Genomic DNA, 13,748 nt, shown 5'->3' on the forward strand with positions numbered 1-13,748 from the left:
AATTTTGGACTGCACAGTGAAATGCTATGATACTTGCAACAAAGAAATGGAATTACTGTGATTAGAATATTTGCCAGAAGCAAAGAAGCAGGATCTTCCTTTCTCCTACTGCGCCAACTATGCAGAAGCCCCAGATATCTCTCTGTGAAAAACAAGGACAATAAGCAGAGGTGGGCTGGAGCTAATTTCTTCAAATGGTAAACTCAGTGTGAGCATTTACACCTCAGAAATCAACAAACACTATAAATCAGGGCTTGATTTGTTGTGTCTTTGACTGTCCAGGTTTAAGTTATGGAGAAAAGGTGTGTGTTCAACCCTCTTTTTCTTTTTTCTATAAGTATTTATTGGTATTTTCTATTTCTTATATCACCAAAATATTCCAAGTATCTCTTTCCCACTCCCTCTTAGCAAACCATCCCATTTGACAAAAAGCACTTTTTTAGAGAAGGAAAAAAAAGTTCAAAACAATTGATTAATACATTGAAAACATCCAAAAGCACGTGCAATGTGTAACACCTGTGGACCTCCCACCTCCATGAAAGGTAGGCTGGGGTTGGGCTGTCTTCTCATATCTCTTCATTGGAGGTCTATTTGATATTTATAATTTTGTTACATTTACTTTTGATTTTTTTTTGGTGTGTTGTTCTTTCCATTTACATTATTGTGGTTACTGTGTATGTTTTCTTAGCTCTGCTTACTTCATTCTCCATCAATTCATATAAATTTTCCACGTTTCTCTGTATTTATCACACACATAATTTCTTACTACATAGTAAAATTCTATTACATTCATGTACCAAAATTTATTGAGCCATTCCCCAATTGATGGGCATCTACTTTGTTTCCAATTCTTCGCTATCACAATATGTGTTGCTGTAAATAATTTGGCGTATATGGGAAATTTTTTTCCCTTATAAATGACTTCCTGGGGTATAAGACCAATAATGGTTCAAAGGCCTTGTATAGACATTTAAGGACTTTATTTGCATAATTCCAAATTGCTTTCCAAAATGACTGTACCATTTCACAGCTCTACCAACAATATGTCAGTGTGGCTATCTTTTCACAGCCCCTCCAACATTGACTGTTGCCATTTTTTCTTATTTTTGCAATTTGCTGGGTGTGAGCTAAAACCTTAGTCAACCCTCCTTTCCTATTTCAGATAAGAATGAGGTTCATCTGATGCCCACTTTCCCCATCCCTTCCTCCATGCTTCTCACATAACCCAATTATTAAAAATATCGAATTTCACTCTTTTATTCTTCCTTTTTATATTAGTATGCTCCTCCTTTTACTCTCCCTTCTCTTCATTGCTTACAACCCTCAAAACAGAAACAATCCATCCCACTCTCCAAGGTTCTCTGTTTTTCCAATTTAACTCACTCAATATCCTTTGATGAAATTAAGGTTCTGAAGGGATATTTGTTTCTTCTCCCTATTAGAATGTTAGAACTGCATTATCATACAGTGCCTCCCAGTTGCTGAAGTAAATTCTCCTTTCTAGGTGTCTCTTGATTCTTGTGTTTATATTTCAAAATTCTTACTTAGCCCTGGTCTTTTCATCAGACATGTGTAAAAGTCTATTCCATTAAAGATCCACTTTTTTTTTCCTCTGCAGGATTATACTCAGCTCTGTAGGGTAAATTATTCTTTGTAAGGTTATATTTTTCTTCATTGTAAGCGTATCTTTTTTGCCTTTTGAAATATTGCATTCTAAAATCGCCTCTGGTTTTAAGTAGAAACTGCCAGGTCTTGTGTGATTCTGGCTATGGCTCCTTGGTACCTCAATCATTTCTTGCTGCATTCTTACATTATTTTTTCTTGATGTGAAAACTCTGGATTTTGGCCATGGCATTCTTTGGACTTCTGACTTTTGGAATTTGTTTCAGGTTTGGTGGAATTTCTTTCTATCTTCATTCTGCCCTCTGGTTCTAGACAGTTTTCATTTGTGATTTTGTGAAATGTAGTGGTCCATTTTTTTTTTAAATTATGGTTTTCAGGAAATCCAATTATTCTTAAGTGATCTCTCTAACTTGTTTTTTGGCCAGTTGTTTTTGATATCAGGTACCTTGCGTTTTCTCCCAATTTTTCAATATTTTGAATTTATTCTAATATTTCTTGTTGTGTCATGAAGCTACTGATTTCTGTTTGATCTATTCTAGTTTCCAGGGATTCCCTTTCTTCCTGCTTAACTTCTAAAACTTCTTATTCTCCTTCCAATTCTTTCCTTCAGGGCTTTTATCTATGTATCTGTGTATCTATCTATCCTCTTTGCTTCATTTCTTCTACGTATTCAGGTAGTTCTTGTGGAAAATCCATTTCTTTTGCTTTGAATACCCTCTTATAGTTATGGAATTCTATTTGTAATACTTTTATGCTGAACGGTGTTTCTTTGATTTATTCATCTCTCTTGCTTTAGTTTCTGAATTGGGGTACCATGCTAAGGTCAAATTCTGATCCCTGCTTGGCTTTTGGGTGGGGTGGTTATCCTTGCTTGATCTGGGCCTGGGTTCCCTGGACCCTCTTGTGGACCTTTACCTCCAGGGGTTCATTTTTCCCTTGATCTTAGCTGTTCAGGGTGTTGGATCTTCAGGCCCTTCTCTGGCAGCTCAAGACAGAGTATTACAGACCTCAGAGACCTTGGTCCTCATTTATCTGAGCCTAGGCACCATGAGAAGTGTCGGTCACTGCTGCTGCAATTCCCTGGGACTTCAAAGGGTACTTTCTTGCCTTCGGACTTTCTTGCTTCCTGACACAGAACTGTACAGGTTACACATGTCCTTGGCTATCTCCAGTCATGACGGTGCTCACTTTGTTGGAGGAACCACTTTTTCCTATTGCTCCTGGCCTTCTGGCTGACATTAGGTGCATTTCTGGTGTGGAAGAAGTCACATAGTATAGTTTCTTATTGGATTTCCTGATCATTATTTGTATCTGATGTGAACTTTAGGGTTTTGCTGGAGTAAGTTTGTAGAAGTTGGATGGCCTGAGTCCCGATCTTGTCCAAACAATCTCATTTTGGCTGCAAGTTCTCCAATTCAGTCTTGAGGGTTTCCCAATCATATTCTTTAGCTTGTGCTTCTACCTAGGAACCACCTCCCTACCTTTTCCACCAATATCTGAATTTGACTGATTCTAGGAATATTTCCCTAGAGATATTTAGGAGCCTTTAAGGGTTTTTAAATATCTACAAAATTGTATTGTTTTGTTTTTTTTTTTTTGTTAAAGAGGCTAAGATAAAAGACTAATGAAGGCTAATAGATTTGCAGTGAAAGAACCTGGGTGTGAATACCATTTTTGCCACTTGCTCCCTATGTGACTTTGCATGAAGGATTCAGTCTCTTTGGGATTCAGTTTCTTCATCTTGTAAATTAACATGCACCAAAATTTTACTTCGGTAATTCTGTGATGCCTTTAAGATTATTAAAGATAGCCGTTTGTTGTTCAGTCGTTTCAGTTATGTTGACTCTTTGTGACCCTATTTGGAGTTTTCTTGGCAAAGATACTGGAGTGGCTTGCCATTTCCTTCTCCTGCTCTTTTTACAAATGAGGAAACTGAGGCAGACAGGGTTAAGTGACTTGCCCAGTGTCACACAGGAAGCGTCTGAGGCCAGATTTGAGCTCAGAAGGATGAATCTTCCTGACTCCAGGTCTGGTGTTCTATCCACTACACCACCTTGCTACCCAAAAGATAGCCTTAAATATCTGATAAAATGACATGGGAATCACTGGATTAAGTCATCCAAAATAAATGGGATTCAGTGACTCATTATTAAAAAAAAATTCAGTTAATCAACAGGTACATTAGTAAGATAATCAGACATTTGCCTCTGACTTATAAGACACTAATACTGTGCTAGTATAGACTCCTCTAAGGGGACTGGCATCTGAGAGTTTCCCAGTGACATTTGGGAGGATTGTCTAAACTTAAGCTCATTAATCTTAACCAGTATTCCAATATTGGCCTCAGGGATGGAAAAGGCAATACGATGGAATCTCAGTCTAACATTTTGTGCTACATGCAGCACACACGTTCCTGTAGCCAGAGTCTGTATTGGTCCCCTCATTTTCTTTCTTCCTGAACGCAGCCTCACCTCTGCAGATCCTTTCCTTAAAACTAGAGGAGCAGCACTGAGCTCTGATGGATGGGGGAAAATTGAGTTAAAGCCACCACAAGGTCATGTCTACACATCACAATATTATATCTATTGATGGGAACATCTCAGGAAACCTCTTAAGCATTGTGAAACTATAGAACAAGAGGGAGGGACTTTAGAGATCATCTAGTCTGAATCCCTTCTCCTCCTTTTATAGATGAGGAAACTAAGGTCCTGAGAAGTAATTTGACTTGTGCAATTGTACAATGGCATCGTACAAGGAAAAGAGTGCCTGATTAGGAGTCATAGGACCTTAATTCAAAGTTCAAATCTGCCCCATCTGACTCTGATTTCTTGGGTGATATGGAACAATGCATGTCACCCCCTCTGTGCCTATATCATATGGGATTGGATTAGATTACCTCTAGGGTCACTTAAATCTCTAAATATGGTGTCCTATACAAAGTGGCAGAGCTTGGATTAGAACTGGGTCTCCCGACTCTTGATCCTGCTCTAAGACTTGATATAGTTTCTCTACCTCTTTCTACAAAGGAGTTTTTAATAATAGCATAAGACAGAAGAATGAACTATGAGGACCACATCTTAATAATATTCTATCATATCATATCAAGAGAACAGATGAGTTGAAATGAAACATTTTATTTTTGAAATCAAGTTCCACTGCCCCTAAGATGGTTTTATTGTAATAATAGAACACTTGTTGGTATTGACAAAGACATATGACCAAAGGAAAAAACTAAGAATTGCACATGAATGCTTCATCCCTTTCCACAAGGAATTGGAATACAGATGAAATGGATGCCTGAAGGACTGGACAGAAATGCTCAGTGTATTACAATTTAAGGACTATCAGGGCTGAATTTATCTGGAAGGGGCAATCTTCCCTTCCTCTAATCTTAAAGGAGAAGGAAGAGCTGAAATCTCTTAAGAGGGATATTAGGAACTGTGAGAATATGTGACTGAATGATTAAGAGAGGCCTGTGGAGCACCATGATGGTAAGCTATTCAGAACCACTGTCATAACCTTCTGCTGCTGAACTGTGTAGAAGCCACATGGAATATGACAATGATGTTTCTGTTTGCTGAACAAAACTTGTGATTCTTCTACCTCCCTTGACCTTGCTATGGCTTTTGTGCTGTCCATATGTCTGATCTTTATTTCTTTAAGAGTGTTCATTTTGCGTAAATAACATGGAGTTTTAAAAGAAACCAACTTCTCTAAGATAACATTCATTGTGTTTGTGTGTCCTATGAGGAATTAAGTGCGTATGAGAGTAGCATTATGGTTGGCCAGATATACAGAGAAAAAGAGAGAAAAAGACTTGTATCTAATTAATTGTTGGGAGTGTAACTGGGGACTTGAGTTGATCAAAAGAAATTTTATTGAAACACACTATTTTAGCTCTCCAAAAGCAGAGGAGAGTCAGTAAATCTGAACTGTCCTAGGCGTAGGAAGAGCCAGCAGTTTTCTAGTGGAAGAAGGTTTGTTAAAGTGAGAGGAAGTCAGCCTCATCTGAGTCAGGGACCTCAAGCCATTTTCCTTCTCTCCTAGAGAAAGTTTAAAGAATCCTAACACTTTACTTCCAGAAGGAGAGGGAAAACATTAGCTAAAGGAAAATTTGTGCTCTTGGAGATATATGTAGGGAGGGACTGAGAAAGAGTGGTACCATTCACAGGAATGGTGTCCAGAGAGAGAAATGAGTTGTCATCAAACACTGAAATGTGTGTGTGTGTGTGTGTGTGTGTGTGTGTGTGTGTGTGTTTTGTGAGGGAGGGACAAACCTGTAATTTAGTATAGAGATCTCCTTATGAGGAATTTTCTCCACCAATGCAGACTGACACCTTCTCTGCCTCTTAGATTTTAGAGAGTTGCCTGGGACAAAGAGAGGTTAGGTTGCATTTCCAGAGCCACACAGTCAGTATGTGTCATTGTGAGGACTTGAATCCAGGACTTCCTGATTACCTGTCCACTATGCCATGCTGTGATAGACACAAACATAAATTCTGTGTGTATACATACATATTTATATTTTAGCATGAAGTTGTGCTAAATGCATCTGGGAAATGCACATACATTTGTATATACGACTTCAGGCCCAGGGAATAATAGGAAAGAGGCTCTACTTTGTGACTAATTAGAAATGGGAGCTGCAGAACACAACATAGGCAGGGACATTACAGGAAGGTTTGTAATTAAATATTAGATAATACAGAATTGTTTTTCTTTCTGTTTTCAGGTTACTTTGCAACTTCTATATCATTGCCACAAAACTCAAATCGAGAGCAGCAATACCAGCACAATTTTTAGCTGGTCATGCTCTAAGGATTGTATTTTGCATACTTTTCAGGATATCTAATGATCCCCAAAAGTCTGTGGTTAAGAACAAGTGACTTTAGAAATGTTTTGGATGGAAAATTCTACCCATCTGCTGATCTGAGAGATTTCAGAGATGTCCTGGGGGATACCGATCTGTTTTTAAAGCATATAAATTCTTTCTTTCATGTGCTTTTACTTTACCATAAAAGGTGAAGTTAATACTTTTAACCAAATTTCAACATGAGTAGCATCATAGACTTTTAGCTGGAAGGGACCTTAAAGATCATCTAGTCTCCCCCTCCTCCCCCTTTCCAGATGAGAAAATTGAGGCCCAGAAAGATTAAATAACTTTCTTGAGGTTACATAAGCAGTAAGTGGTCAAGCTAGGTTGGGAACCTGTGTCTTAGAATTCCAGAAACAGGCCATTTTCCACTTCACCACTGCATCCTAGCCAGCAGATTCCAACTCTCAGAATGCCCTCATTACTTAGATTTAATGTGAAATTCTTATGTTTCCCTCAAGGTCTAAACTGTCAAGTAAGACACATTTCTCTTTCCCTAAAGTTTTTTACTATGTTGTTAAAGTCTATCTAAAGAAAGAGAAGGATTTCTATGTGTTTTCTGGCCCTCGCCTAATTTGGTTAGGTTTTATCCTAATAATGAAGTCTGAAGTTCATTAAGGGAGCCATTTATGACATTTTGGAATCCATCCACTGCTTTGGAGTTTTATTTCCCCCCCCCCCCAGATTCTTTTAATTTGAGGGAACCAGTATAGCTCTTGGGATATCAATTTGCTATTTTTTTATTCTCACCACATGACTGGTCCAAACCCTTTTCCTGTACCATAGGTCCTCATCTTTCTTTTATGTACCTCCTCACAGACAAGCCTTCATTGGTAATATGCTATAGTAAGTTTATGCCCACTAGATCCATTGGGTTACTTGTGACTGATTCTTGTGTTATAAAAAAATTAATATATTATCATCATTTTAAAGACAGAAGCCCTAGAATCAGGACAGATGGCCTGTGCTTTGACACACATGGAAGACTTGGAAATGTGCCTAAAAGAAGCAGAAGAAAAGGCTAAGACATTAACAGAGCGGGTAACTATCTGTCACCTGAATTAGAAATGTGTATTATTATTAATAAATCAACAAGCATTTCTAAAATGCTTACTCTGAGTGAGGCATGATGCTAAGAACTAGTGCTGCAAAGACAAAAGTTAAAGTCCCTCCCTTCAAGGAGCTTACATTCTAATGAAGGAGACAACATTTACTCATATTAGTATATGTAAAATGAATACAAGTTTTGGGAGGGGGTGCCTTAGGATCTGGGAGTAGGTTGGGGAGGGGGGACCAGGAAAGGCCCGATGAAGAAGATAGCACTTAAGCTGAGTCTTGAAGGAAACCTGGGGTTTCAAGAAGTGGAGATAAGGGAGAGAGTACGTTTTAAGGCATGGGGAAACATCTGGTACAAAGGCCCAGGAACCAGAGTTGGAGCATTTAAGGTCAGTGTGGCTAGAATGCAGAGTGGGCAGAAGGGACTAAAATGTAGAAAGACTAGAAAGGTAGAAAAGGGACAGATGGTACAGAACTTTAAATGTCAAATGAAGGAGTCTAAATTTGATCCTGGAGTCAAGAGAATGCTGCTGGAATTTGTAGAGGAGTGGGGGGAACTGGGCTTTATGAAGATCACTTTGGCAGCTGAGAGGATGATGGATTGGATTTGAGGGAGAATCTTGATTTGGGGAGACCAGAAAGGAGACTATTGCAGTAGTCTAGGTGAGAGGTCAATGAGGAAATCAATGAGGAATTATTAAACACTTACTATGGTACTGTGCTAAATGCTGAGGGTACAAAGGAAAGCAAAAATAGCCTCTGCCCTCGAGGAGCTCATATTCAAATGGGGATAAAACATGTAAATAAGTAAGTACATACAAAATACATTCAGAGTAAATGGAAGGTAATCCAGATGGAAGAAAGAACAGCAAATATTGACCAGGGTAGCTGCATCGTTGAGTTTATGGAGGGAGTATAAAGTATAAGAAGACAGGCTCAGGTAGGAAGAGGCCAGGTTTTGAAGTGCTTTAAGTTACAAAGAGAACATTCCATTTTGGAGAAAATAAGGAGCTACGTGGTGATGTGATGAGACTGATACTTTAGAAAAATCACTTTGGCCAATGTGTGGAGGATGTTTTGGAGCAGGGAGGAGCTTGAGGCAGAAAGTGAAAAAAGAGGTTGTAATAGTTCAGGTGAGAGGTGATAAGGATCTGGACTATGATGATAGTGGTGTGAGTAGATAGAAGGAGATGTTTGTAAAAGATAGAAATGTGGAGAAACTATGATAAATATTGTGATAGGTATTTTGGAGATAGAAACTGGTTGGATATGTGGGGTGAGGGAGAGCAAGGAATTAAGTATGACATTGAGTTTGTCAGCCTGGATAGTTAGAAGGTTGTTTCCTCTACAATAATTCAGAAATTTGGAAGGGGAAGGTTTGGGGGAAAAGATGTGATAGTTTAGAAATGTTGAGTTTGAAGTGTCACTGGAATGTCCATTTTGAAATGTCAGCAGTTAGTAATGTAAGAATGGAGCTCAAGAGAGATGACTGTCTAATAGGACTAGGTATATAGATCTGGAAGTCACCTGCATAGCGATGATAATTGAACCCACGGGAATTTATGGGGCGACAGAGAGAGAGAGAGAGACAGAGAGAGACAGAGACAGAGAGAGACAGAGAGACAGAGAGAAAATACTAGCTTTTGGGTATATGTACAATTAGTGAAGATGACATGGCTGGTGAATCAATAACTTGAGCAGTGGTCAGGTAGGAGTAGAACCCACAGAGCATCATAATATGTAGTAGAGAGGTCAAGGAGGATGAGAGGTCATTTAATTTTATATGTTAGAATTAGGAGATCATTGGAAAGAGCAGTTTCAGTTGATTTAGAGGTTAAAAGTAAGAATGCAATGGGTCAAGTGAGAGAAAAAACTGAAGCACAAACTGCAGGCTGCTTTTTCAAGGAGTCTGGCTAACAAAGGGAGAAGAGATTAGGACTGTAGGTAGTGGTAGGAAGTGAGGATTTGAGAATGGGGAGAATTGAAGCTTGTTTGTAGAAAGAAAAGGAATCAGTTTACATAGTAGAAAGGGAGAAATTGGAGATTAGAGAGACTGGATGATATAAATTTAAGTATATCCTTTAACTTCTGTTAGTATTAGAACTTAGTATTATGTTAAATTCAGTGATATTTCTTCTCATGCCAATTGCTTCTTACCTTTGATTGACCCTTTATTGTGAAACAGATACCCTCCCCATATTTAATTTGTCTCAAATACTTAATGCATTTATTTTTTAAGCAAGTGGCTTAATAGATACATCAGACCTACATATATAGACATACACAAATAAATACATACATTCACATATAACGTAAGAGGCAGCACCAAGCATATTGTGGAGTCAGGAAGACCTGAGGTCAGGTCTTTTATACATACCAGTGAATCATTTAACCTCTTAGTGCAACAGATAGTTTTCTCTAAGCCTATAAGTTACAAATGAATTGCTGATCTACATTGGTGGAAGGGGGCAACTAGGTGGTGCAGTGGTTAGAGTGTCAGGCCTGGAGTTAGGAAGACTCAGATTCCTGAGTTTAAATCTGGCTTCAGACACTTACAAGCTGTGTGACCCTGGGCAAGTCACTTAACCCTGTTTGCCTCAGTTTCCGGAGAAGGAAATGCAAACTACTCCAGTATCTTTACCAAGAAAACCCAAATGGGGTCACAAAGAGTCAGAAATGACTGAAAAATGACTACTGGGAGTTCCTCACAGTTCTAAACCAAAATAATAATAATAACTGACTTTCACATAGTGGTGCTTTACCAACATTAGCTCCTTTGATCCTCACAGTGAACCAATGAGGTTCATTGGTAGAAAGAGTTTCTTTACTGGGACTTTTCTATACTAATGAAATTATAGTTTACACATAGACAAAACCCCTTATACATATACATATATGTACATGTGTTTTTACATATTTGTGTATTGTTTGTGTGTATGTATATCTATATATGTGCATGTATATATGTGTATATAAATACATGTACATGCATATACATATATACACACACATTTGCTGCACAACTTCTCTGTGAGATAAAATTAAGTCCTGGGTTTTTAGGGGGATTTTTTTTAGTGCCCTCATTAAAGGAGGACACAGCTGGTATTAGGTTTCATTAACATTTTAATTCAATCATTGAATCGCTATCAACAGTTTCTAACTGAAATTAATAAAGGGTAACATGCATTTGGCCACATTCACAGTCGAAAAGACTTGGAGGAGCGTATTGACTAGTTAGATGGCCAGTGACTCAGATTCTGCCCTCAAGTATCTGACCCAAACCTGACCTTGAAGGGGCTCGTGTGAAGAAGGAAGAAACTCTCCCGACAGGAAGACATGAGAGAGGAGCTTTGGAGAGAAGAAGCAGGAGAGAGAGAGAGAAACTATGCAGAGAGGTCCTGAGAGTCAGACTGGCAGGGGTTGAGTCAGTCCTAGCATTGAAATGATTCTGCTGCCAGGTCAGTGAGGATGGTCTGAGCATAGTCTACCAACTGGGTGAGATGAGAGAGAGGGCAGAGAGGGTGAAAACTTTCCCCGCTCCACTTCCCTCTTCCCACCTGGGATCCTCTGGTATTTATTGTTATTTGCTCACTTTAACTTCCTGCCTCCACCTGACTCTGTCAGGTTATTTGAGAAGCAGTTGAGGTGGGAGTAACGGAGGAATCTGAAAGCTTCAGTCTTTTCCTAAATGTTCTTTATTTTTATGTCGTTAAAGCATGTAAAAACCTCTTGTCCAACAAAATCTTAAACTGTTTGTGATATGTTAGTTAAGATAACTAATTTACAGATAAATAGATAATATGAGGGAAGAGCAATTATTCTGAGGGTAAGAGACATTTGTTCGGCAGAGCTGGATTGTGGGGGGTGGGGCCTGAGAGAAGCAGAATGGAGGGACTGGTGCTGGACTATTATAAACTCAAAGAAATATCTGGAATCAAATACAGACATATATTCCTAGACCAGTTTTCTGTCCCTTTTGTCAAAGAAATCATAAGCTCAGAAAGTCCTCTGACTGATAGTAAACAGCTACCTTTAGTCTCAGAGGCTTTGGTGAATTGTCATTTTTGTAGGCTCTCAGGGTGCTTCAAAATAAACTAACCTCTTTAAGTGTGGGTGGGTGAGTGAGTGGGGTGGACTGGTACTGAGGCTGTTGAGCATGCCTAATGGCCTAGCAGAGAGGGCTTTAACTGGACATACACAGCAGGCAAATGTATGCTACCCCAGAAAGCTGACAAAGCTTTCAGTACCTAAACTTGTTCATATGCTTTTCCCTGCCAAGTGGTGAGAAAAGAACAGTTCATCCATAACAATATTCATCTGTTTCTACACTGGATATAATGTGCATCCTTATAAGTAGATTGTACTATCTGCTCTGACTTTTCATATTCAATGATTCTATGTTGTTTTTTTTTAATCCTAAGAATATATGACATATGTAATGTGAAACAACTAGGTATTTCTCTTCCTCAAAAGTTTGTTAGGTTGAATTGACATTTAATTAAAATAATTCATTTTGCAAAGATTGAGTGATTAATTAATTACTGAGATGATTAATATGAAGCACAAATGCTGGGGATATACTACTGGAATGTAAACTCAGTGATAACAGGGACCCATCTAAACTTTATCACTCCCTCTGACCTTGGAAAAAATACCTTGAACTCTCTTGCTCTCAGTTTCCTCCTCTCTCAAAAGATATGTTGAACTAGAATGATCGATAACATCCTTTCTAGCTTTAAGTTCTATGATTCCTTGTATACTTAAGTTTAATTTAAAAAAAAATATATATATATATATAGTATTTATTGTTCCTGGCCTCAAAGACTTTACAGTTAAAAGAGAATGTATATGAAAGCATTTTTAAATTATAAAGTGTTATTGTTATTATCATAATCACAATGAGCCCAAGGAGGAACAACAAAAATTTTTATGGCTTTAAGAAAAATAGCACAATTGCATGAGATTAGGTCTTCTTTTTCTTTCTTAAATTCCTCCTTAATTTTTTTTCTTCCTAAATTTTCTTTCTTAAATTAATTTTTCTTCCTTAAATTTTCTCCACTAAAGTTGTATTGCAAGAATTTTCAGGGTCCTTGCTAGCTTATAGACAGAGAAGTACACTACAGTTTATTTATGCACTTGAGTGTGACACATACCATTAATAGGTGATGGACATATATGTCTCACAATTCTACAGATGACATATGTTTAGTCTCTCCTCCTGAGCTACATGACCAAGAGTTTGGGCAAGATCAGATAGGGCACTAGGCAGAAAAGGGTATATTTTTAGCTAAAGAAAAAGGATGTTTAAACTGTTACAAAGGTCTTTAGCATAGCCATTTGCACCAGAACAAGGTAGACAGCATCTTCTTTACCAGATAGTCAGATAATTGACATTTGCTAAGCTCCTACTACTTTAATTATTGGATTATTAGATATGATAAGAGAAGTAAGTGAGTTCCTAGGAACAATTCAAAGTCTTAGGTGTTTTCTTTAGTAATTGAGAAGTGATTAGGGGAGGGTAGGTACTGAAGGAGACATTCAGTATATAAATTGTCATACAGAAAAAGAATGAATATAACAGCAAACATAGCACAAAATTGAGGCAATTTTGTTCTCCCCAAAATCCACTTTTAATAGTTCCAAAGTTTTCAAAACCAAATGAATGAAAATGGACATTGATATATCACTTTGAGAAGGTAAAAGCCTCTTCAGCTTATTTCTCTAAAAATCATATCACTAATACTCTTTTTTAATTAAGTTTACTATTTTATTAGAATTGATGATCTTCACTACTACTGTTGAAGGAGGTTAATTAAAATATAGACACTACTCAAAGTAATTAATCCTGGATTTTTCTTTCACTAATTCTTTAATTTGAATGTTAGAGAATAAAAATTAAAGAAGCATTCTCTTCTCCTTTCCTATTCATATGACCACTTTTAAATCTTGAAAATGTGTGGAGTTTGCCTATGTGATAGGGAGTAAGCTGAGGAATGTGGGGGGGGGGTTAGTCAAAAATCAACAGACTTTTCTTCATTTTTTTCCTTAATAGGAATTGGAGTACCTGTCTCAGGCAGCCAAGCATTTGTCCACTGGGTGCCACTGTCTTCCTTACCAGGTTAAGCCATGCAGTGTTTCCAAAATGTCAGATTTTCTTTAGCATCAGAAAGATTAATTATGTGCTACTTTTTTTTCC

The 13,748-nt window shown here is 37.9% G+C and overlaps 1 protein-coding gene across 1 annotated transcript in view; it reads left to right on the forward strand.

Moving 5' to 3' along the window:
* Window positions 1-505: 505 nt before the first annotated feature.
* Window positions 506-13,748, forward strand: part of CCDC192 (coiled-coil domain containing 192) — a 259,743-nt gene continuing 246,500 nt past the window's right edge. Inside the window, exons 1-3 of the mRNA XM_027874640.1 lie at window positions 506-542; window positions 2,570-2,718; window positions 7,430-7,537. Coding sequence (XP_027730441.1) covers window positions 506-542; window positions 2,570-2,718; window positions 7,430-7,537 — 294 coding nt within the window. The remainder of the gene's footprint in view (window positions 543-2,569; window positions 2,719-7,429; window positions 7,538-13,748) is intronic.

Source organism: Vombatus ursinus, unplaced genomic scaffold, assembly GCF_900497805.2.
Source record: "Vombatus ursinus unplaced genomic scaffold, bare-nosed wombat genome assembly UNPS02014807.1, whole genome shotgun sequence".
In the NCBI taxonomy this organism is placed as follows: domain Eukaryota; kingdom Metazoa; phylum Chordata; class Mammalia; order Diprotodontia; family Vombatidae; genus Vombatus; species Vombatus ursinus.